Raw genomic sequence first — 25744 nt, 5'->3', positions numbered from 1 at the left:
CAAGAAGTACTTGTGATGAGAGCCAAGAGAAACCACCACAGCAATGGTATTCACCCATGACACACAGTGACTCCAGAAGTCGTGAACAGAGATGCTTTAGCATACTGGCAAACAAACTCTAAACCATATTGAATACCATATTCAATGTTTGTTTATTGATGTTTACTGATATATTGATTGGTCTTGCAAAATGTTTTTAATTAATGCTATGCTACTTTGACATTATGGTCGAGTCAACTCTTTGTGAAGCCCATATGTTAATTCAGCATTTGCCACAAGAGGGAGATAGATGTTCAATAAGTAGTCTCTCCTCAGAGTCCACTGCTGGCCAGCAGGGCTCCTAACATTTCATATGTAACACGGCATCAACTGTATTATTCAGACTGTCACAACAGCATGATTCATTCAGATCATTTACTTTATTCTCAATTTCCTGTTCATAAGACTGAAGGCATATTGTGCTTCATCCCATTTTATTCAATAATCATCAGGAATTTTGTGTACTCAGTATGTTGAGATTTGTGTTGTGATCTTTGTTTTTCTGTGAGAAAGAGACAGAATTAATATTTTCAACCAGGTGCCCCATAATATGCCAAAATACCTGCTAGTTACTGAGTGCTTTTGACCAAATTAACCTTACAGTTCAAGCTTTTCTGCCATTTCCAAGGTAACCTCGAGCAAGCCAATGAGGAGCTCAGAGCTGTGATCAAGAAGATCTGGAAGAGGACAAGCATGAAGCTGCTGGACCAAGTGGTTCCCCCTGCAGGCGGTCAGTGGTCATTACATATATATATATATAGGCATGTGGGCACCACTGTGCCGACGCAGTTATCGTCATTTGCTTTCCAGTATCGTTTGCAGTTCAAGGAGTAACCTCACTGTGTTCCTCTCTTCCTCTGTTCTTTACACTCAGTTGATTTGAATACATGCAGCTTCTCATTTGTATTTTCCCAAGAATAAATAATAGAAACCTCACATGAATATATGAATGGCCACAGCTGCCACCAGATTCAAATAGTCTTAATATAATGTAGCATTCATCTACATCTGTTAGTGCAGATTTGCATCGACAGAGAAGGTCACACTGCAAATGATTCTGAGTCTGTGTATTAATAGAAAGAGCAAGGATGTTAAACAATGGACATGCATTTGAATGCAAATATATCATTCCATTCATTTGAATTTGAAAAGGAAGTCAGTGACATTTACTCACGTTTCCTTTACTGATGTGTTCACACTTATGAACACAGTCACGCTTTTTTTTTTTTTGCCACTAAGGCATCAAGTCAGACTTTGTTTTAATTCTACATTTTGGTGTGATAGAATCAATCTGGTTGCAGTGGTTGGAGTGAGTATCAAACACTCACCCTCGGCTTGAATTGGGCCTGTTAATTGTTGGTTAATTTCTTCCACACAGAGAAAGATGCTATGAACATGTTGAGTTAAAGCCAAAATTCCACTTCTGACAGGTTTTCACAGCAGAGAAAATGTATGAAAACACCCAGAGAGACGCTTGGACCAACTCCTGCAGCATAATCCGCTTCTCTGCTGTCCATCCATGTGCTCAGTGTCCTCCATCAAGTCACCTTTTCATGGACATACAGTTAAATATGGTGCTCTCAAAGCTCTGAAGCTCAGATAAAAGTGTTTAGCATATTTTGTGCGTCTTAATGTTTGAATCACACTGAACACGCAGATGGACAGCACAGAAGTGGATCACGCTGCCAGATAGGCCCTTTTCCCAGCATGCAGTTTGACCTGTCACAGCAGGAAGCACACGTGTTACTCAGAACATTAACAATGGCTCTGACAACGACAATACCAGGACCCTGAAACCAAAGCAGATAAATGGAGTTGTAATCAATATACGTCACTGCTTTGATCATTTATGGCCTTTTACGCTGTATTCTCTTCTCTTTGTGGAAATTTCTACGAACGCTTTGATACTGAGAAACTGGGTCACCATTAGAATCCATTGAAAGCATGACTCCAAGCTGCAAGAGAAGCTGTTTAACCATTTTTAAAACATTTTATATACAAATGCTGGAATTTGGTAGGTGTATCACTTTACGATGCAGGTGTTGAGGTTAATCCATTTGTGACGTTCAGCATCCTCTTTTCATTTCTCTGAAGCAGCGAGGCGGACTTGCATAATACTTTGTATTGATTTCACAGAAACCCCCCTTATCGCTGTCAGCCTGTCACAGTTTAGCTGCTGTCTTTCACAATCCCACATTTCTTTTTAATATCATGAATCTCGCTGTCTCTCGGTCTACATTCTTTCTTCCTCTTGCTCTCCCTCTCTTTCATATAGATCAGATTAAGTTGTTCAAAAAAGCTGAAAGCTTCAATTAAATGCGGATGTTTTCACATGTCGTAGTGTTGTATGCTTTCTGTGTTTCGCTGCTGGTACAGGCCAAGCCCAAGCAAACTGCTAAATCATCTCACAGAAACCTTTGATTTTTTTTTAATCAGTATTGGACATAAGTTACAGCTATGCCCCTAAACACATGCAAAACTTTTTGTGCTGAATCAACCGTAAGCACACTGCTTAATATATGTAAATGACAATGTAAGAGGATTTTTTTTGATTTTTTACAGAAATCTTTTAAGAAATTAAGCATCTTATTTATTGGACAGTTTTAATGAAAGGCCTGGTTAGTGGTTCTCACATTATCGCAAGTCAAAACAAGTTTGTTCCTGTAGCATCAGCCAAACATGATGGACCTATCTGTGTGATTCGCCATTATTTGTTTCACCCGTAACTCTTTATACCTGTGAATCTTCAAGTAGTTGCACAGTCATTTGTGGAATTTGCTGTGGATTATGTTTTCATCTTACATAAAGAATTATTGGAGGACAGACACATCTACATTTTTAGTGATATGGTTTTACCTAATTCTCAGCTATGAATGTACGTTCAGTTGCATGTACAGTTTCTTCTCTTGTGTCCGTACAGTTTTTCCACTGTCCCTCTCTGCTCACAGTGCTTCAGCTCCGCTGTGTTTTAGAATGTGTCGAACTTAATTCAGCTGCATGTCTTTGTGTGCATTAGTCTGCTAATCCCTCTTCTCCTTTTTTCTCCTCATCTTTTCTGCCAAGCCTTTCTCTTCCACAGCTTTCTTTAGCGTGCTCAGTCAGTCGCTGGCCTTCTCCTCTTCTCTTTCTGCCGTCCTGAGCTCTCTGGGGCAGTTCTGTTTTAGTCTGGTGGCATGAAACTACTGATACCTCTTTCTTAAAAATGTGATCAGGCTCTGCTCAGAAAGAAAACTTGCTGTCACCTGTGGGCACAATATATACTGTACAGTGATCTGCTCATGCCAGGTTGATGCATTATAAAGTATAAATAAAATCTCACGTATAAATAAAATCTCACTCTTAATATTTTCCTTTACATAACAGTGTGCCAACATGATATCAAATCATTCAGACTGTAAGATTTCAGATGCTCTTTCTTTGTGATGTAATTTAGTAAAAGGGGTTCTGATTTAGACAAAAAATGAAATTTTACAACCTTGAATATACCTTTAGGTCACAGGTTTTCTCTCTGAACAGAGCCTTTCATAGTTTCTCTCTAGCTGTGTCGGGTGATGTAGAGAAACTTGTCAGCTGCTTTAAGATGGATGATGATCAAATCAGGCTCATCATCCTCTTTTTTTAACTGCTGGATGGAAAGATTCTTTCATCTTAAAGCGTCTATCTCAATGGCAAACATCATCTTTACTCAATTCCATCACAACATTGAATGGGTAGAGGAAAGGTGGTGACAAAAAAAGAAACCCAGAGTTCCTACACACCGTGACTCAGCCTGGTTTTTTCTTCAGTCTGTCTCCCCTGTCTGCTTCAGCAACCGCTTATCTGAGTGAATCAGACCTATGCTGATTAGCCTCCCTGCATGGCAGATATATGTAGTCACAGCTTTCTCTCTGGTTAAATGCAGTTTGTGTGCTCTCTCTCAAGAGGGGAGCTGTAGATCTGACCTTTGCTGCTTCTCCAAACTCTTCACTTCGCTGCCTTCTTGCATGTGCTTCTCACTGCAGATCACATAGTTTTTGTGGGATGTACAGAGATACAAAACACCCCTGTTTGTCTGTGTCTGGCCTCTGTGGTTGATGTTACATGTAGTTAAGTCTGCAGTCACCATTTGATGTAGCACTGCTATGTCTGGTAGTAACTGATTAGACTTATTTGAATCAACAGTAAATGCGTTTCTGTTCCCTGAATGTTCAATACAGATATAAATTATCGTAATATGAACTTATGACCAACTTTCGGTACAATAAGGGATCAAGAGGGTTCATCTGCACTCTTGCATGAGCAGTTGTTTGTGTGTGTGTGTATTGTGAGAGCAGTGTTTCATAACCAGGACAGGATGCAAAATGGGAGCTGCAGACGTAGATGTTATCTGTTAATGAGTTAGAACATGCTGCACACTTTTGAGCGTGCATGTGTGTCGATGGCGTTCACAGGTTCTCATAGATTGTCTGTGGCGTTCAGCTCATTACAGCAGCTGAACCCACTGCACATCACCTCTGATATTTAAACAGTGAAACAGAATAACGTTAAGCTACACATTGTTTTTAAAGTTTGAAATGAAATGGAATTTAACAGTGGGCTGCACGGTGGTGCAGCAGGTAGTGTGCATGCCTCACAGCAAGAAGGTCGCAAGTTCGATTCCCGGGTCGGGCCTTTCTGTGTGAAGTTTGCATGTTCTTCCCGTGCATGCGTGGGTTCTCTCCAGGCACTCCGGCTTCCTCCCACAGACCAAAAACATGCTCATTAGGTTGATTGGTGACTCTAAATTGCCCCTAGGTGTGAGTGTGTGTGTGAATGGTTGTGTGTATGTGCCCTGCGATCGGCTGGCGACCGGTCCAGGGTGTACCCCGCCTCTCGCCCTTTGACAGCCGAGATAGGCTCCAGCCCCCCCGTGACCCCAAAAGGGATAAGCGGCATAGAAAATGGATGGATGGAATTTAACAGTGGGCGGCACGCAGGTGCAAGCAGGTAGTGCACGTGCCTCACGTGCCAGTTCGATCCCCGGGCGGGGCCTTTCTGTGCAAAGCTTGCATGTTCTTCCAGTGCATGCATGGGTTCTCTCCAGGTACTTCCTCTCACAGACCAAAAACATGCTCATTAGGTTAATTGGTGACTCTAAAATTGCCCCTAGGTGTGTGTGTGAATGGTTGTTTGTCTTATGTGTTGCCCTGCGATCGACTGGCGTGTACCCCACCTCTCGCCCGTTGACAGCTGGGGTAGGCTCCAGCCCCCCCGCAACCCCCGAAAGGGATAGGCGGTATAGAAAATGGATGGATGGATGGAATTTAACAGTGCTCTATGATTCAGCACCTGATCCATGATACAGTGATACTACATACATGTATTGTTGTTTATAGTATGGAGTTGTGTCAAGATGAGCCATAAAGATCACAGTTTCTTTGATGTGCTCCAGAAAAATGACTTCGATGCTGAGATAGTAGTGGTGAGAGATCTCGACAGAGAGCAGAGATCTGCGTTGAGGGATTTTATTTTTGAAATGGATGCGTACGGAATGTCTGTGGTGAGGTGTTTCAGTATTTTGGTGCTGATGTGGGAGGCTTTGGTGTGTCTGTTCACTCAGATGACGAGGTAACAGTGGGGAAGTTCTATGCCACCTTCCTGATACAGGACTACTTCAGGAAGTTCAAGAGGCGCAAAGAGCAAGGTCTTGTGGGAAGGCGCTCATGGGAGAGGCTGAATACCACCATGGCTCTACAGGTGCGTACAAGGCCTACAAGCAAATAGTGGTTTGATCGTACATTCACTCCCGTCTAGATTTCCATTACCACATCAGACAAAGTCAAGTATATTTGAAGCTATCCATTATAAGCCTGTATAAAATTCACTCACTCACTTCAATTAACAGACAAGAGTAAAAAACTTTGATACACTAGGTCAGTAGACTGGAAAACTGTCTTTGTCTTCTCAGGTCTCACTAAAACAAACTGCTTCAGCATCACCGTCTTTATGGTTTTCTTAATAGAGATTTAACAAAGACATCAACACCCAACCCTGCACTGACTTCCAGTGGTTCGTGTAAAGGGTCGGTTAAAGCAAAAACAAACATACTCACCACAAGTGATATCGAGCCACATTTTGAGATATATGTCTCTGAGATTTTCACCTCAACCCCAGTACAGTGAAGGTAACGATAAAACAAAAAAACAAAAGAAAAGAGCACTGTCTGCAAAGCGGATTCCACAGTAAGTGAGAAAATGTTTTTATTATCTATTTTAGATTAGGTGACCCTTTAAAAGCAGCTCTGCGTGTCTTGCTTTAATGTCTCACTGAGCTGAAAACCTCAAGCAGATATGAGATTTGCTTTGACTCTGCTTTAAAACCGTTATCAGCATTTCTGAATCACTCTGTAATGACTGTTGTGTCAGCGAAGCTGTAACAGTCAGCCCACAGACATGTTCATACCTGAGAAAAACTGAAATGTTGAATGGTTTTCTTTCAACCAGACAGAGATACAAGTCTAGATAAAAAGGCTATGATGGCTGGCAGGTTTGTTGTAACAGCTGCACTCATTGCAGGCTGGCCTGCGCACGCTGCATGACATCGGACCAGAGATCCGTCGAGCCATATCATGTGATCTGCAACAGGAGGGACTAGTAGATGCCAATGGAGAGGAAGAGGAGGAAATCTACAGGGTAAGCATGCCTGAAGATCCCCTTCAAATGTGCTTTAAGAAAAAATGAATTTGTGTCTGATTTTTTTTCACCAAAAACATTCAATGAACTTTTGAAATGTGTTAAAATTACACATTGTTCCTCATTGGAAAATCCAGAATCTATGAATACAGTAAACATAGAGTTTATAAAATAAACGAGTTGCACTTAAAGCAGCTTATTGTGTTTGCCAGGCAGTGCTGTCCCAGTCCTCATTGGTTTCTGCCGTCTCTCTGCAGCGCAATGGCGGCCTCTTTGGTAACCATGTCAACCACATCAGCGCTGATCAGCAAGGCTACTCCCACCCGACCACTGTCACCCAACGGCCGCTACAGGTCCTGCCCTTCTCCTGCAGTGCCTCAAATGAACCTACCCAAACAGGCAGGAGAGCCAGCGATGACGACAGAGGAGGGGAGACAGAGATGAACTCTTCACCCATCCAGTATAATCATTATCACACTCCTCACCCGTATAATTATCCTCACTGTATTTCCACCTGCTATCAATCGCCAATACCCTCCAATGCCAACCTCAACAATGCCAACGTGCCCTCACTTCTCTCCATGACTAATGGGAGGCAGCAGAAGTGTTTGTTAAGGCGAGACCGTCCGTCGTCCACCAAAAATGGATCATCAGTCTCCATGTACAGCAAAGGAGTCCACGACAAGCTGTGGAAGTCACACTCCACAAGGTCAGTGGGTTGAGACCTAGAAGTGATGTGCTTCTCTTTGGTGAGCGTCTGCTGTCACATGGTCGTGATGATGATGATGCTACTCGCAGCTGGTAATCCAAGTTTTGGTCGGTCAGTCTTGAGCAGAGTCAGTTTTTCCCTTCATCTGTATAACTTATTCCAGACAAGCAGTCGCTTTGAAACTATTTTACTTTGTCCTTTGCTAGCAGCTCCACAGCAGCAACAATGCGCTCCTCCACAAACTCTCCTTCTGAATGAGGATTCAGCTCCTTAGCTGTTAGCTCGCTCACCATGAAGCTTGCCTGCATAATGCTCTCTGTCAGAATGTGGACTTGTGAAAGCTGCTTGTTGGGCATCTAAACTCCACCAAAGAGGGTTAACTTCATCCAAGCACATTTGTTGTTCGACCCATTCTTACGAACATGATATCTCAGGAACGCTTTGAGGGAATTTCTTCAAATTTGGCAGAAAGTTCACTTGGACTCAAGGATGAACTGACTGGAAGTTGGTGGTCAAAAGTCAAGTTCACTCTGACCTCAAAGCAGGTTTTTGGCTAAAACCCAAGAATTCATACACTAATTATGATTACATGTCACACAAATGTCTCAAAGGATAATCCTAATCTTGGGTCCACCTTGAAACTGTAGTGTTTGCATAGATCTTCTGAGATGATACACTACACTGCAGGTCGGGGTGATAATCCAATATTAATGTACATGGATTTATATACTATATATCACCATATACGATGGCTGCAACTAATAATTAGTTTGACGAATAATTTAATCTGCAGATTTGATTCTCAATTAATCTTTTGGTCAGTAAAACTTCTGAGAATTGTGATTAAAAATTAGTTCAATTTACTATCATTGAAGATAAGAAAACCAGCATAGTCACAGTTTAAAAGCTGCACACAGACAATTGTTTGCTTGGAAAATGACAAACAATTAACTGATAGTCAAAATAGTTGTGATAATGTGAGTATTCGAAAATATGTGATATTGTGATATTGATTCAGTCAGCTCAGCCTGACTAGATTGTCTGTCAACAGATGAGAGAGAATAATGGAAAAAAAAGAGCATGTGGAAACTAGCCTGCAGATGTTATGCAAAAGGGCTCAGCATGACTAGATCTTGTTGCTTTAGCTTTTTCATCCCCCATGTACCCATTTGGGCGCCTCTCTGCCCACACAGCCAATTGCAAAAGCCTTCATAGGTATCGTTTCCCGTCATAAATAGCATTATCATTTACCAGATCATAGCTCGTAATGCTTCAACTTAGAAATTCCCAAGTAATCATGAAGGCATGATGAAAGCAAAGTCCTCACAGTGTATTACCATTTCCCCACTGTTGATGTGCTGCATTCATATTTGTTTCATTTATAATAGTACATATACTTGATGGACCGTTGGTAAACAGATATGAGCTCAAGCACTGAAAAGAAAAGTCCCAAAACTGATATTCTAATAATTATACCACAGATAGAAATAATCCTACTATAAGCCTGTAACGTAAGGGGGCCCACATTTAAAATGAACCCATCCGATAATAAGAGTCACGTACTATTCAGTAACAGTGCCCTCCCTGCCTGTACAGAAATCTTTATCTGTAAGCATTTTAATTTGTGTCTTCTTGTCTTTTGTCATTGCATGAAACCTCTCCTCCCCTTCCTTTCCTGCTCTCCCGTTGCAAATAACCCTGTCTGTCTGACTGACCCCTTCCTGTCCTCGGAGCAGGACACGCTACTACGAGGCCTACATTAGGTATGTGTGTGAGGTTACCGCTTCACGGAGCTTCATTTCATTACATGCTGTTTGTGGTGGCAGACATTCATAAAACTGACTATTGGTGTCAGTTTCAGGACATGTGACAGTGAGTGGGCACTGTGGGGAAACCAGTCTGCATGAAACCTCCAACAAACAGCAAATTAAAATAGTATAATTGTCAGTTTTGCACTGATCAATATCTTGACGTTTTAATGGCAGGTCAGAAAGCGGCGGTGGACTGTACCCCACCATTCGCCGAGAAGAGCCAGGGGGTGGGGACAGTGATGACGAGCGAGGCTCGGGAGAGTACTACAGTGGGGAGGAGTTTCATGAAGACGACATCATGCTCACAAGGGACAGGTACAGGCTGTCACTAGCACAATGTGTGGACTCCTGCCATTTTATTATCTCATTAATATGACTTTATACAAGTATTTTCTCTCTGAGTGGCAGCTGCATTTATCTGGAATGAGCATCACTAGCAGCATGCTCATCAGTAACAATATACAGCGGTGGAAAAAAGTTTTCAGACACCCCATGCATTTGTGAAATATTGCATTAAGAATCACTCTTAGGTCTTCAAGTGCACTTTCTTTTAGTACAGTCACAGCCAAAATACTAAACAAATCATCACAAAGCCATTAAAAACTAAAAATTGATTAGTTCCATAAAAATACAAAGAAATTTTGAGGGTTTCTTCAGCAAGAAATGACCGCATCCTGATCCGCATGTGCAGGGAAAACCGCCGAATGACATCACAGGATGTTCAGCAGCAGTGGTCAAACCAAACTGGTGTCCAGTGTTCCATCCGCACTGTACGTGGCTGACTTTTAGATCATGGCTTAAAGTCCTACAAGGCTGTCAAGAAGCCCCTGATCAATGAGAGACAGAGGTTAGCCCGGCGTCGTTGGGCCCAAGCACACAAGAAGTGGACAGCCAGCAACTGGAAGAAGATTTTGTGGTCAGATGAGTCCAGTTTCCAGCTTTATCTTCCTCCTGCTAATGTGAGGATACGCAGAAGGCCAGGCGAAGCATTATCTCCAGCATGTACAGTACCTACTGTCAAGCATGGTGGAGGCAGTATCATGGTTTGGGGATGCATGAGTGCAGCTGGTGTTGGTCATCTCACTGTCTGTGATGGCACATTGAACTCTGCCAAGTATTGTGCCATTTTCGAAACCCACATACTCCCTTCTGCACGTACACTGTTCTGTCGAGGTCAAAACTGGATGTTTCAACAAGATAATGCCCCTTGCCACACATCCAGGGCCAGTAGAACTACTGTGCCAGTAGGGGCACAGTATCCAGGTCTTAGAGTGGCCAGCTCAATCCCCGGACATGAGCCCCATTGAAAATCTGTGGTGGATTATCAAAAGGTCTGTTGCAAAGCGTAAACTAAAGAATTTAGAAGAATTAAAAGAATGGAGAATGGGACAAGATTACCCCTCAACAGTGTGAAAGGCTCGTGGGGAACATGCCAGCCAGGATTAGAGCTCTACTGCGTGCTAATGGCAAGACTACTAAATATTAATTTGATGATGTGATGGTTTATTTATTTTTTGTTCAGTTTTGAACACATTCTGTTATTTGTTGACTTTGATACCGACAAGGTTGAGAACCGACATATTGAATCTGTCAAGAATTTAGTTTTGTTAGTTTTTCTTGTAAACAATAAACAAAAAAAATATCATTTGTATTTGTTTGTGTCTGTCTAACGCAGCCACACCCTTTGAAACACAAAAAAGGTTTTTCACAAATACTTCATGATAATATTGTGAGATTGTGTAAAATTTTAAGGGTGTCCGAAAACTTTTTTCCACCACTGTAATGTATTCATTTGCTACTTGTTTCCTTTTTTCCCCTTTTTTAACAACACTGAAAAAGATTTCTTTGGCTAGTTCACTTTGATTAAAAAAGGTTTTTATCTTTGTGCTTCACAGATTGGCCAACAAGGACCAGCATGATGCAGAGGGAGACTTTGACCTTGAGGTTTCAAGGGGTGACCACCAGCCTGATGGTTACTATGATGATGACCAACAGCCAATCTACCAGGATGGCAGGCGGTCACCGAGGAGATGGTTTTTACCCTCGCCTCAAGGTGACGATTGAATTATTCTTAGAATTTTTGTGGAGTTATTCAGAAGTGATTGAAGTGATTGGAGTTGGATGTTTGTTGGAGCTCCTTCGTGACTTTTGCCTCAGTTATAAAGATTTATTGCTCATAACGATGAACTGGGCTGATCCATTCAATATTGAACCATGTTGTGTTAATTGTGCCAGTTAGATCAGTTATTACTGTATTATGTGTTATGTTCTAATGGTGCATAAAAGGAGCTTTTCTAGTGTTTGATCCAGCTTTGCTCTTGAAGGATTATGGCAGTATTTATTTATCTGTGATCAATTTCGGTTCTTGTGTGTCCTCTCAGCCTCCAACAGGCCAACATTCAGTTTTGAGTGTCTTCGCAGAAGAAGTAGTCAGGATGAAGTTCCTCCCTCTCCATCCTGCACAGCTCTTCCACTACACCTGGTGCAGCAACAGGTACACACACGCACCCACGCACGCACGCACGCACGCACGCACGCACGCACGCCCGCGCGCACGCGCGCGCGCGCGCACACACACACACACTTTCCATCACTTTTGGGAATATTACATAGACTTACATTCATTTCCTGGAAACTTACCCTGACCATAACCTTAACCTAAGTCCCCGCAATGTGACTGTATAAACAGATTTATGTCCCCACAACATGAGGAATGCATGGCCGCACTCTCTCCCTCTCTCTCACACACACACACACACACACGCACACACACACACACACACACACACACACACACACACCTCTTCTATGGATGTTGTGATAAATGAATATACAGTATTGTCACAAAGTGCAGTTGGCACAATTGTAGGAACAGCACCTGTAATTGGCCTGTTTTTGTCCCACTTTTTGTCCCCAACATGTCAACCATGACTGATTCTTCATTATCATCATGACCTGTGAACTCCGACCTCAGGTGATGGCGGTGGCCGGGCTCGATGCCAGCAGAATTCACCACCTATCTCCTGCACGCTCGCTTCGCTCCTGGGCCACGCCTCCTGCCTCTCCCATCACCCGTGACTGCTCACCCTGCTACACACCACTCATACAGGTCTGGTGTGTGAGAAGCTGTGTGACAAAAGATTGCATTTTAAGATAAACCACAAGTCGTCTAGCATTGCACCAAGGTTAGGTAAACGTTGTCTCAGATGTGAAAGTAAATGTTAACAGTTCTTGCTGAAGTCTAAAGGTTGTTCACAGCGATGTTGGTGAAATGTGAATAAAAATGTTGTTTTTGAGCTTCACAGGTTTGATGGATTCACGAAGATTCTTCTCAAATAAGCCTAAACTTTAATGATTGTTAGAAAGTGTGCATATGACCTGATTTTTTAAATTAAGTTTTAAGGTTGACTATTACTCTAGTGCAGAGGTGGGGAATGCTGGACCTCTGGGACCCGCATGCTGTTTGATCAGGCCCCCAAGGCAGTATAGTTACTTTTTTCTGCAACAACAGAAAATAGCTTAATAGACATGTTAGTAGACTAACATGTTATTCCAGGTGGTCATGCACATAGTGGTTATGTGACATGTCATTGATGACATGCATCATGGCGGCTGCCTGGCAACTGAAAAGTAGATGCAGAGTATTGTGCTCTCCAAGAGAAATGGACAAAGATTGCTACGTTGCCAAGAACCTCTCAGAGCTGAACCTCAAGCTCTAGCCAGCTTCTCAGGATGTTCTAAAACCCGTATTTAAGTCATTGACTTTGTCTTCCATCCATCATTTATAGTTGATTACTATTGATGCTGATTCCTTTGATGGCTGATACTAATCAGCCAATCTGATGCCGGTGCTTTATAAAATGAGCATATCCATCAGTGTCTTGTGACAAACGTGTAATTTAAACATATATGTGTGTGATCAGGTGGACTGGCGCAGTTCCGGCAGTGTCGGCAGCATCCCCGCAGCAGTGAAGAGGAGCTTGTGGTATACGGATGTCCAGGACGGTCCTCCAAGCCGCAGTCACTCCCCGTCACGTCTGCAGTTACCTGCAGAGAGCTGCTCACACTTCTTGAAGAAGAGAGGCAGTGCCGACAGTCTGGTGGAGGCGGTGAGTAACAAACACCGGCTCTGACAAATTGTTTTTTCATTCATGTAACCTCAAAAATTAGGACTGCAGACCAAATCTGATCAAATTTCATTGATATGCCTGTGGCGAGAGAGGAGAAGATAAAAATGAGTCATTCTCTTATTTTGTGTATTCCTCTGTGGGCTAGAGGAAGGATGCAGTGATTAAATATATATTTATATATATAAATATTCAATATCTGATCACCTCTTGATAATTGTTTTAATTGATTAATATATGAAATGTCAAAAACAATGACCAATTTCCACCATCCAAATTTTATTTGAACACTTCATCAAACAAGCTACTGTTAGCATTTGTGAAGCTGAAACTGAATCTCCTGTCACCTGATCAAACACTGACTGTTTATAGATCTGTCTATGTCTATAGATCTTTTCAGCTCTGCAGACAGAGAAATAAAAGTGTATCTGCATGTTCTTGGGATTCCATGAAAACCTTGAAAGTCCAGTGAGAGAACCATCTGTGTGCACAGACAGGCTCATGCACTCAGATAGCCGCAAATGTTCCTGAGACCACCAGAATCTGACATTTAGGATAAGAATTTATTGATATAATCTCTTTTTTACTTGTTGTTTTCAGGTGTTGATCTCTGAGGGTCTGGGGAAATACGCCAGGGACCCCAAGTTTGTGTCCGCAACCAAACAGGAAATTGCAGACGCCTGCGAACTGACCATCGATGAGATGGACAGCGCTGCCAGTAACCTGCTGAACGGCAGCATGGACAATGGCAGCGGCGGGGGAACGGGGAACGCCAGCTCAGACCCACACGCCACGGCGCATCTTAGAGACCGCAGTATACGTGACTACAGTGACGAGGAGCCATACGTGGCTGCGAGATGCGAGGAGGACCTAACAGATGAGATGATATGCATCACGTCGCTATAGCAGCGGCTCACACTGGATTATTTAGGTTTTTTCAATTAAATTTCACTACTGTTCCACAGTGAGGGGGTGTCTCTGTTCTAGAGCATCCTGCAATAGACAGAACATGTAAAACATGGATAAGAGAACAAAGTGCCTTGTTTTCTCTTTCTGTGCAGTGGAGAATGGAAACAGATGGAATACATTCAGCAAATACTGAAACCAGAGGGAATGAATCAGCATGCCAGCCCGCCTGTCATTCAGCAGGAATTCAGGATACTTCCTAGAAGTTGTTTTCTATTTTCTTTATTATTAACAGTTTGATAGAGCAGAATAACCTGGCAGCCTCACACAGTCAGCCCACAGCGCGTGATGTCGACGTCCGCTGAGGCTCAAGTCCAGCTGCTGAAAGCCAGGCAGTTTGGTAAAATATGGAAAGGTTGGTATGAAGTAAGGGCGATGTGGTAACATTGAGATTCGGTCCGTTTTTCACATGTTTTTATTGTTTTGGCTCTGTAGTGCAGCACATAGGATTTGAAATCTATACTGAGTGAGCAGTGTGAGCCTGTCATTGTTCTGCTGCACTGTCCCGCATAAACAAGGCCACGAGTTCTACTCTGTTCACTCAAGATGAAGAGCTAATAAAAGTGAAAATGCATCACCATTGTAAACACTTACAGCCTGCCCTGTATGATTTGCATCAGATTATTCTGATTTTACTGAAAACATGTATGAGATGTTTCCCAAACATCCTCCCTGTTCTCCGGTTTGAAGTGACAGACCAGTGAGTGGTGCGATCTGCTGGAGTGATGGAGGGGGTCACAGTGATCTGGTCTCAATGAGTGAAGCCGGCTTTGCAAAGCTGCATTTGTCCTGCTGCAAAATGTCCTTGGTCAACCAATGATTTCAGGATTTACATTAATTTCATTGCATGTGAATATAATGTGAGATTTTAACCTTTAGTGGTCATGATCACACATGATTTCCATCTGTCGCTGATTATTGACATTACATGTTGGCCTCCGTGACTCAGTCTGATAAATGCGTGACTATCAGGCTGATCTAAATCTGTCACAACCGCTAGGTATGAATCTGGAAGTGGCTCTGGGTTAGCAGTTTGGGGTTTCAGGGTTTGTCTCAGTACTTGAAAAGGAAATCACATATCAATGAAAAAAGAAAGACTTTGTCCTCAGGCATATCCTCCTGTTTCACGTGCACGCTCATGTGACACAGTGAAACACACTGTATGTCCTTCACCCTTTACACCAACAATGAAGACACTGAATTGACACCAATTTTATTAACAGCCTGAAAATAAAGGCAAATTTAGGATGATACCACAACGTCACAGACTTGTTTCCATACTGATCCTCATCAAAGCCCCTTTAAAGCTGTGAGGTGAGACCATTTCATTGTTACAAACCCACTCAGAATATGCAATGATTCACTTTACTCAGACCTGCTTTTGACTATTTTAGACAAAATGCCTGAGTGTTCGCTCTGAGAAATGACAACTGCTAGAATATATAAGTTCAGTATATTGTTGTTGGGTATATATAATGTGTTTTTGGAATGATGTGATTGATGTTAGCTGTTGCCTTTTATGTGTAGGCTTTCTTTTTGTTCCAACACCAGTTTGAGATGTCCAGAACAGCTGCTGTCCATGGAGGAAGAACTTCACAACCTGCTGGTAGCTACAAACACTGAAGAGAAGCAGCACCTAGTCCACCACTAACCAGTGCTCGTCTGCCACTGCCAACTGTAATAATGTCTTCAGGTCAGCTTTCACAAACCAACACTGGCTCGTCAATTTTTTTTTCCATTTTTTTCCCTTAATCTCAATACTGTTGTCATTTTGTCAGTTTGTTCTGTGCAACTAAAGGGCTCCTTCAGATACAAAACCAAAACAAGGGATCATTAAGTGCATTTACACGCACATAAATATTCCACTATTGTTCCAGATACATCGATTTCTCTCCATTTTCACATTTGCAATTCTTTTTTCTCACATACAGATAAAACAGATATAAGGATTAATTGAAGCAGGATATGAGCTGGTATCTGGAATATGTACTGTAAATGCACTCATTCCTTCTTCTCTCCTGAAGATACATATATATATATATATATATATATATATATATATATATATATATACACACACACACACACACACACACACACACACACACACACACACACACAGGTTTTAATGGCCAATACAGCTGATGAATATGCATTTTCTAACTGCATGAAAATTGTGTTTTAGACTTTGAATAAATGTTATTGTTATTACCTCTGTAACTATCCGGGTGTGTTGGTTAACCTGTCAGGGAAACCGTTTCAAAACTGAATCTGCACAAAATGGAAAAAAAAAAAGATATTTAAAATAGTAACAACATAATATAACGAACTCTCTACATTCTCTGATTAATCTAATCGGCCATTCTGAGTTATGATTGGTTAATGGTGATCTGAGACTCATGCCTCCAAAGGTCCAGTGACAAGAAAGTCATGAAAGTGTTTGACCTGAATGTGCAGCGCTGAAATCAGAACAACAAACATCAGAAAGGAATCAAAAATCGCTCAATTATCACTTTAAAATCTCTTCATTTTGTGTAAATACAGCCAGAGATTCAGTTTTACTGTTTTGGATTCTAATGTCCTGTCAAAAAATATTTGATTGATTAAGAGCACTTCAGAAGCCATATTGCACACATACTGTAAGCAGCAATTTGTATATTTGCTGCACATCACACCCTCTGAAACACATTTCTGAGCAGACGAGCAGCCGATAAAGCACCCCGAACAGTGCAGGGCTGCAGCAGCTTGTACATTGGAATAGGCCTCTCCAGACCCTCCTGCTCAAGAGTCAGCCATGTTTTCCTCAGCTGCTACAGCAGCTTCTGCCTGAGGTAAACTGATGTCATACACATTGATGACAGGGAGAAACAGATACCAAGATCACACAAGATCAAAACCACATTTTTATGAGACCTGAATTAGACATTCATTTTTTTTTCAAATTTATTTTTGGCCGACACTGCATGACTTCATACAGTCCAGGTTTTACTTTATGAGTCATTGTGGTTTTCAAAATATTAGAAGCCAATAACACCAGAAACAATAATCACCTGTGATCCATTCACAGTACAATTTTCCAAATACATCCAAATTTAGACTTACGAAAAGAAATGTAGTGACAAAAAAACTGAACACAAAGCTTTGTTGTGCAACTGACAGCTTTATTTTTTTGTACTGTTCCTCTGCTTTACAGGTGAAAAGACTACAATGTATAAAATCTGTACAGTGTTTGTAAAAAGTTAGTAATGAACTTGAAAATTTCTGCTTTCTACCCATTTGTTGTGTGGAAAATTAAAAAACATAGCTCTATCTACTTTGTAGCATACGTTCTAGTACCTTATAGATTTTGTACCAATGGAAAACAAAAACCCTGTTTTGTACATTTGAATTGTTGACTGTAATGACAATGAACCTGCAGAGGATTTTTGTAAGGATCAATGAATAAAGTCCCGAGGACAAGGTCATGACGGTTTGAAGTGTTTCTTTACATTCAAGAAAGAAAAAACATGCAAACATTAAGAATTTTCCCTTTCGGATCCACATGTTACTCCTTCATTAACACACGAGTTAAACATTCAAGTAATACGGTATAATACTGCATATATAATGTAAACAATAATTGTCACAGTAATGAAGATACTTCAGCGTAGTGCAAAGCATAGTAAGACAATTCTAATTCATTCGTTTCCATTAGAGCTCATAACAAAAGAAAGCAAATTTAATCCACATCAATATTTTTCATTGAAGCTGATTCTAAAATCTGCTCGACACCAATGTGTACGAGTCCTGACTGGACCACGCCACATCAGTCACACAGTGTATATAAAGTAATGCACATTGACAGAACATAATGATCTTACAGACATCAATGGTATCTGATCAGTTACAGACAGTCATCCTCAAAGGCTCACTTGTAAATGTCCACAATACATACAAAAAAGTGTACATGTGTCTTTTACTGTATATTTACAGTATATTTGTCAGATTTGATATTGTGAGCTATAATTTGTATTTATTGCTACTTAGAGTAAACAGCTACCAGACTGGCCAGAACAAAAAGGCAACTGAAAGCTGTGAGCTGGAATACTTGAGGACTGACCAGGAAAGGTAAAGACATAACAAGGCTCAGGTACCAAACCAACAGCATGACGCGATCGCTTCTCTAACTGCTTCAAGTCACCACGATGATTATGGTATGAAATCAGAGATTTTGGGAGCAATGCAAAAGGGAAACTCCAGCTTCGTTGAGTTTGACTGTCCTCTCTCTGACTCATGTTTACTGCTGTTCTCACCGACAAACCATTTGCCTAATCTTTTCAGCAACAATGTGTGGTTGTTTGCACGGCTGCCAGGAAATGAGTTTGGTGCCCTTGAGGACATACTGATAAAAAGGTTTAACTGATGAGCTTGGGCTTGAACATGTGTCTCTGCTGTTATATCTGGGAGGCATTTTTCTCTACTGTTGTCTTGTCAACAAAACAAGAATGCCACAAATAGTGTTCACAACATGAGCACATTAATTTTCTGACTAAAAGTCTGACTTAAGTCTTAACCCAGGTTTGGAGACAAGGCATGAGACCAAATTCAGGTTCATTCAGGAAAACCACTTCCAGACTTGCACTTAAGTGCCAGTGACAAAGCAAGACTAAGACCAAGACCAACTCCAGCTGAGTTTGAGTCCTGATCAGAGCAAATCAAATCTAATTCTGGACCCAGAGAAAACATCGCTGCACTTGTCTGAGCAAGAGGGGTGTCATAGCGGTGACTTCTGCCCACCATCAGTTCCATGTTAGATTGATCTGATTGTTATTTCTTTTGCAGGTAATAAGATGAATCACAAAGTATGCAGTTTTCCACTGATGCACTGACACCTGTTTGTCTCTGTCTTTGTCTCCCTGAGCAGTGCAGGGCTGGTATTTTTATCATCTTGTTGCTGATTTAAAAACCGTGTAACCAAGCCAACAAAAGCTGTGTTTTGTTGAGCTGAATCTGCAGGTGTTCAGGGAGGAAGAGGAATGTGACCATGGTGATTAACTGACAAAAACAAACTGCTGCGTGGACTGTTTGGGTAAACAGTTTGCAAGAAAACCCAGATGTGCTGATCATCAGTCAGACAACAAGAGGCTCTTGACTGGATGTGGGTGAGTTTGATCAAGAGAAACAATCTGTGTAGGCTGAAGAAGGAAGTGGTTTTAAATGCAGGGGGTGAAAGGAAGCTTTGAAAGACACAGAAAAATGTAAAAATGACAAAGAAACATGAGTTACAGTACACAGATGTTTTTAGGATGTGACAGAAGTCAAAATTTTCCCACTGGGAAACTAGACACTGGTGGTTAAATGTTACGTAAGCACTGTTTTCATGCCAAACTTGGTGCATTGTTCACAAGTTGCTCAATAAGATACTAGCAGGCAAGGCACGATTTTTCCATTACATTCACATTGGCTCTGTATCTGTCAGCCCTTTACCTCTACGCACCCACGCTGTGTCATCGGGGACAATGTCTACATTTAGAACAATGAGGCAGGAAAAGTATTTTAGTGTGGCTGAAAGTCAGTTCTATAAAGTTCATTCATATCAAGTGTCGGTTATATCAAACTCAGAATGGGCTGGTCCAATCTGCTCTTGCTTGAGGACTCAACTAGGCAGGAGAGGAAATCATTATCACCAGGGGGGTCTGCATGTTTCATCCCATCAGCTTTAACATTACTTAAGACAAAAGTGATTCAGAATGGAAAATAAAATGATTTGGAAACTTGTAAACTGCTAAAATCAACTGTATTCCACAATATAATTGCCTTGAATTTAAACATCGGTACTTCATAATTGTTTTCAGATCAAGTCAAAATGATGAACTCCCAATCAAACACACCACCTGTTCTATGCTGTTGTTGCTACTAACTGACTGTTGTGAGCTGTTTCTGAGCCACACGTACCCTTTTACATGTGTGCCACATGGTGCAGTCACTCCTCTCCATCTCCTTGTTCCCTCCATTCATCTCTGAGTGGCCAGTGTCGGCGGTTGGTACACTGGGACTCCGGGGTCAATGAGAGGAGGGCGGCCTCTGATGATGTCAGCAGCCTTCTCTGCCATCATGATGGTTGGCGCATTCAGGTTCCCGCTGACGACGCTGGGCATGATGGAGGAGTCGATGACGCGCAGCTGCTCCAGACCCAGAACACGCGTGTTCGAGTCAACGACCGCCATCAGGTCAGATGGCGAGCCCATCTTGCAGGTGCAGGACGGGTGGTAGGCGCTGTCAGCTTTCTGGCGAACAAAAGCATCAATGTCGGCATCGGACTGGACCTGAGGACCGGGCTGGATTTCAGGACCACGGAACGTGTCGAAGGCCTTCTGGGCGAAAATCTCCCTGGACAGTTTGACACAATCCCTGAACTCACGCACGTCAACATCTGGCAGGACAGAGAAGAAGATGAAAATTAAAAACTGGCTTTATTATCGGGTTTGAATTCTAGTTAACTAGCGATATGCCATGAAAGCCATCTCCATCACAAATGTTTCAAATTTTAACAATCGCTCCAAATGGGGGCTCAGCCTTCAGGGAGAAGGGTGCAGGGCACAGACCGGCAGCTCTCATACTGTATGAGAAGACTCAGCTTTCATAAAGAAAATATTCTCTTGGGAGAACCTTTGATGCATTTGATACTTGACAGTTCAACGTCTGAATCTTACCGGTGGAGAGATAGTTTGGCTGCAGAATTGGGTGATCCAGGGGGTTGGCGCTCTTCAGCTTCATCCAGCCAATACTGGTGCTTCTCATTGGTCCAACATGGACCTGCAACACAAACAAAAACACAAATTTCTGAGGTATGTTTTATATTACACCACATGTACTGTCCTGTTCGAATTCCTCCTCTTCACACCTCATTAATCACAGTGGTGCCATGCTAGGAAGGAGCAACGCTTACAGCAACTCTCCAGTATGACATTAGCTGCAGGTTGTAAGTTTCTTTTTTAGCAACAGCAGCAGTAAGTGTAATTAAGACCGTCTGGGTTTTTCAAACAGTATTGACCCAGTATTGACTTTTCAGAAGAAAATCATGCTTAGCTCTGTGACTCAAATGTAATGGTCAGATATAAGACATTACATCTTATATCTGATGTAATGTCAGATATAACATTACCCCCCCCCCCCACACACACACACACACTTCCACACTTTCTGTACACTTGCCATTCCATGGAAAACCACAGTTATAGCATATCTGTAATGACACAACAGAAGCTTTCTAGAAATTTTCTGAGGAGAGACACAGTGTTTTTTTGTTTTTTTCATTTGCACAGTCCCAGAAACCTGCATGAAAACCATAAAGATATTATCTGATAATATCTGAAGGAGGCAATAAAAACAACAACAACGAAAAAAAAAACACTGGGTCCCTCCTCAGGAAATTTCTAGAAAGCCTTGGTTGTGAAATTACAGATGTGCGATAACTGTGGTTTTCCACAGAATGGCAAGTGTACAGAAACTCAAATCCTCAGTTTCTGTGTGTAGGAGTGTGACTGTACACAACAGAGACTCATTGATCAACAGCCAAAAGAAACTTGTGCACAGACAGACATTGTCCTGTGCCATAGCACTGAACCCTGAAAGCTGCTACACGCACACCATGTGAAGCCAAAGCCAAGCATCCTATATAGTATTCATGACAAAAAACACAGTCTCCACACACACCTGATATGCCTCCATCTTGGTGGCAACTCGTCCGTGGTCGATGACCTGCGAGGGCAGGAAGTGAAACTGGATGTCGGGGTGTGCGACATGTGGCCGACTGCGGATGAACCCTCCACTCTCCAAGTGAGCTGTTGCTCCATAACCTATGGGACCATCATCATGGTAAGTGAGAGGGTGGGAAACTGTCGTGTGTGACTCCAGACCACATGACAGATACTTCATTCATACACCGTGAGTGGTGTTACTTCATGTTGTGTTGACTGTTGATGCACATGATGATAACTCACCAGCGGTGAATTATTAATGTGTAGTCTGGAAAACCTGGCATTCATCACACACCCGGAGCACGTCTTGTCAAAATCATTTTGTATCAAGCTCACCCTCCAGCCTATAATCTGTTTTCAATGCCAGTTTAGGTAAATTTCTCTAAATCCAATGTGAGACACCAGCTGTGATTTACAAACTACTGCCACATAGAAAATGAGTGCATGACGTGTGGCTTGTGTTTCACCTGTTTGTACTTGTAAAGATAATCAAGAAATTTCTTTCTTTCTGTCTTTCTTTTGTTCTTTCCTTCATTTTACTGTATATCAGCACCCTGCCCACCCTAACTTCCATTACCAGTGAACAGAGTGAGCCACTCCAGGCCTATCTTGACCATGTGGAAAGGTTTCTGGGCCTTGAACAAGGTGATGGGCTGAGTGCACTGCTGCTGGATGTACAGCTCCAAATGATCCTGCAGGTTACTGCCAACACCTGAGAAACAACAGAGAGGAGAGGAGGCCAAAGAGAGGCATGAATGGCAGTCATCATAACACAGTGCACTCCAGGTCTGGTCTGTTTGTAAGCATGAAACCGGTGAAAATGAATTGCTCTATCAGTATTAGCTGTTTGATGTATTTAATGTGTTTATGTGCTTATATTAAATAAATCTTTCTTTATTCAGTTTAAAGTCATTTTTTTTTATTTCATCTTGTTTTTTTTAAATGATTAGGTAGTTTAAAAAAAATCATCTCTATGTGCAGAAATGTACCTGGTAAGTGCTGAACAACAGGGATGTTGAGTTGTTTCAGGTCATCAGCATTTCCCACCCCAGACAGCATGAGAAGCTGAGGGGAGTTGATGGCTCCTCCGCTCAGTATCACCTCTTTATCTGCAAACACCTGCAGAGAGACCAGAAAAACTAACAAGTGATCCACTGAACCAGACCTGGACCTGCAGCCATGTTTGCAGCTCTGAGATTAAGAACAGCAGTGCTTTGAGAAGAATGCTCACATCAGCATGCTAACACGCTCAAATTGATAATTGTAACACAGCAGTGCAAGAGGATATCGTTTGAATATACTGACAAGGAACCATGAAGACCCACAAAAAAAGAAAAGAAAAAAAAACTACATACATTTCAACATGAGTAGTGAGTGAAAAGATAAATCAAAAAGTTTGGTTTGGTTAAGCATTTTCCCATCTTTTAAAATGAAGGAAATTCGATCAATCTTACTCTTTTCTTTTGTCCATTCTGTGTGTATTCCACACCGATGGCACGGTTGCCATCAAACAGGATCTTGGTGGTCAGGCAGCGCACCTCGGCCTTCAGGTTGGGTCGACCCAAGATGGGCCGCAGGTAGGCACTGGCTGTGCTCCATCTCTTCCCTGGACACATTTGGACAGTTAGATGTAGACAATATTAAAGGGTAGAAATGTATTAATATTATGTTACAAGTGCTCCTGATAGTTATTTGTCAATCATTTATAGATCCTTCAGTTGTCATAGTTATTTTTTTCCTCGAACCTTTATAAATAGTCATATCCATCCAGCCCAGGCCCTCCTGTTGGTAACCGTTCATGTCATCAGTGAAAGGGTATCCTGCCTGCTGCCCCGCCTCAATAAAAGCCTTGTGAAGGGGGTGGCTGGTCTTCCCTCTAGACACATGAAGAGGTCCACTGCCTCCGCGATACCTATACAAGAAATGCAAATTTAATGTATCACAAGGCAGTTTAATTCCAAAACCCAGCATGTCTATGTGAGGAACATACAAGTACTCGATCAATACTGCACAGATATCAATCATAGAAAGTTGTGTTGTGTATTGTTATCAGATAACTCAAAACATTTCATATCATGCCAGATATCATTCAGTCAGAGCTTGTGAATAAATAGTGGTGAAGGGGTCCCAGGCCACGTTCTGAAGCCTGGTGAGTCTACCAGAATCAGGGTCCCTTTCAAACTCGGTCCATGCATGTTAACATTCTTTGAACATAAACCAAAGGGTAGTCCATGAGCCTTCGGATAGAAAAAAAAGTCTTGTAGATATTTTTGGTAGGTACCGGTTTTCTCCGAGCTCGTGACGCTGAGCTTTCCTGAAGTAAGGCAGGCAGTGCTCGTAAGACCAGCCCTCCGCCCCCTCTCTCTGCCAGCGGTTATAGTCTTCGGCGTGTCCACGGATGTACACCATGGCGTTGAGTGAAGACGACCCACCCCAGACGCGGCCCCTTGGCCAGTACATCGTCCGGTTGTCCATGTGGGCCTGAGGTAAAGTGTGGTAGTACCAGTTATACCTGAGGGGGGAAAAAATACAGCATGACATCAAAATGGAACCGATATCTGTCGCATTATTGGTTCTGGACAACAACAGTTTAATAATTTGTTATTATTTTGAGACTGGTATAGAAATGCTGGACTAATGACTTGTATGATTCTTTGTTAAACATATGTGTACATGCTTTTCATTTATTGTGGCTTTAATAGTCTAAAGTAAAATAAAATATTTGACTTTTTGTGAAATTCTCAGTAATAACTCTTCTCTATCCTATTCCCTAAATATGGAACTTGAGTAACCTTTACTATACAGTGGAGTTTTTTAGGAATGGTGTGTTGCCAAAAAGTCACATCAAGACAAAATATTACATTTTCTACATGTGCTGACATGACATTTGCACACACAGTCTAGTGTGTAGTGATGAATGACAGATAAGAAGCCAAACAAAACAGTTTTACATGCGCTGCAATAATTCAACTACTGTACTTGTCATCACAGAGGTTGTAGGTCAGCGCAGCAGGCATGTGGATCTTCCATGATAGTCGTAAACTGCCTAGCAGCATGTCCTTAGGCCCGGCCTCCAGCAGCACCACAGACTCATGTGCGTCCTCAGTGAGGCGATTGGCAAGCACGCAGCCGGCTGACCCTGCTCCGACGATGACATAACTGTAGGACGGTGTTTTCTGGTTGGCCGTAGGTGATGATGACGCGTTCAGATGAGCAGCCGTGGCACTAAAGCGTCGATAATGGTTTGAGAAGGAGGAGGAGCAGGTAAAGGACTGGCCTGTGTCTCTGGTCCTGAGGACAAACTGACATTCTGGCAAACAGGTAAACTGGCACTTGCCATTCCTCATAAATCTCCTTCGGGTTGTGGTCACAACTCGTCGGGCTCCAGTTTGGCCAAATTTGGCCAAAGACAACATCCTGACCCTGGAAGGGTTTTCTTCATTCACTATAAATCACAAAAGCACACATTAAAGGATGCACTACAGGGGCCGAGCTGGGAGGAACTTAGACTAGGATCTAATACTGTGGAAGGAGATTGACAAAGTAACACCCATTGTCCTGCTAGGTATGCAAATTGTAGGTTACAAAGAGGCTTTTGGTTGACATTTCATTAATTATTACTTCAGCCACGCCTTGTCCTCCTCATAGTCTCAACTCATACTTTTTAAATTACCATCAGTTAAATGAATAGCTAGAAATACCT

At 42.1% G+C, this 25744-nt stretch overlaps 2 protein-coding genes across 7 annotated transcripts in view; one reads left to right on the top strand and one right to left on the bottom strand.

Annotated features, from left to right (window-relative positions):
* The window catches only part of cacna1db (calcium channel, voltage-dependent, L type, alpha 1D subunit, b), a 77772-nt gene extending 62686 nt beyond the window's left edge, over positions 1-15086 (top strand). For all 6 annotated transcript variants that reach the window (XM_070968876.1, XM_070968877.1, XM_070968875.1 and 3 more), the window contains 11 exons: positions 668-769; positions 5618-5754; positions 6573-6689; positions 6947-7398; positions 9135-9161; positions 9384-9524; positions 11105-11262; positions 11591-11703; positions 12184-12318; positions 13133-13318; positions 13937-15086. In XM_070968876.1, the coding sequence (XP_070824977.1) occupies positions 668-769; positions 5618-5754; positions 6573-6689; positions 6947-7398; positions 9135-9161; positions 9384-9524; positions 11105-11262; positions 11591-11703; positions 12184-12318; positions 13133-13318; positions 13937-14242 (1874 nt within the window). In that variant the 3' untranslated portion in view covers positions 14243-15086. The remainder of the gene's footprint in view (positions 1-667; positions 770-5617; positions 5755-6572; positions 6690-6946; positions 7399-9134; positions 9162-9383; positions 9525-11104; positions 11263-11590; positions 11704-12183; positions 12319-13132; positions 13319-13936) is intronic.
* A 4818-nt stretch (positions 15087-19904) lies between these two features.
* chdh (choline dehydrogenase) lies at positions 19905-25457 on the bottom strand. Its single transcript, XM_070968945.1, has 9 exons — positions 25021-25457; positions 24323-24553; positions 23787-23953; positions 23496-23647; positions 23031-23160; positions 22619-22753; positions 21998-22140; positions 20995-21097; positions 19905-20714 (listed from the first exon to the last, which is right to left on the bottom strand). The coding sequence occupies exons 1-9, from the start codon at positions 25455-25457 to the stop codon at positions 20296-20298; spliced, it is 1917 nt and encodes a 638-aa protein (XP_070825046.1). The 3' UTR covers positions 19905-20295.
* Between the last annotated feature and the right edge of the window lie 287 nt (positions 25458-25744).

Source organism: Chaetodon trifascialis, chromosome 8, assembly GCF_039877785.1.
Source record: "Chaetodon trifascialis isolate fChaTrf1 chromosome 8, fChaTrf1.hap1, whole genome shotgun sequence".
NCBI classification, from domain to species: domain Eukaryota; kingdom Metazoa; phylum Chordata; class Actinopteri; order Chaetodontiformes; family Chaetodontidae; genus Chaetodon; species Chaetodon trifascialis.
The sequence above is the reverse complement of the archived record's forward strand: the minus strand, read 5'-3'. Positions and strand labels throughout refer to the sequence as shown.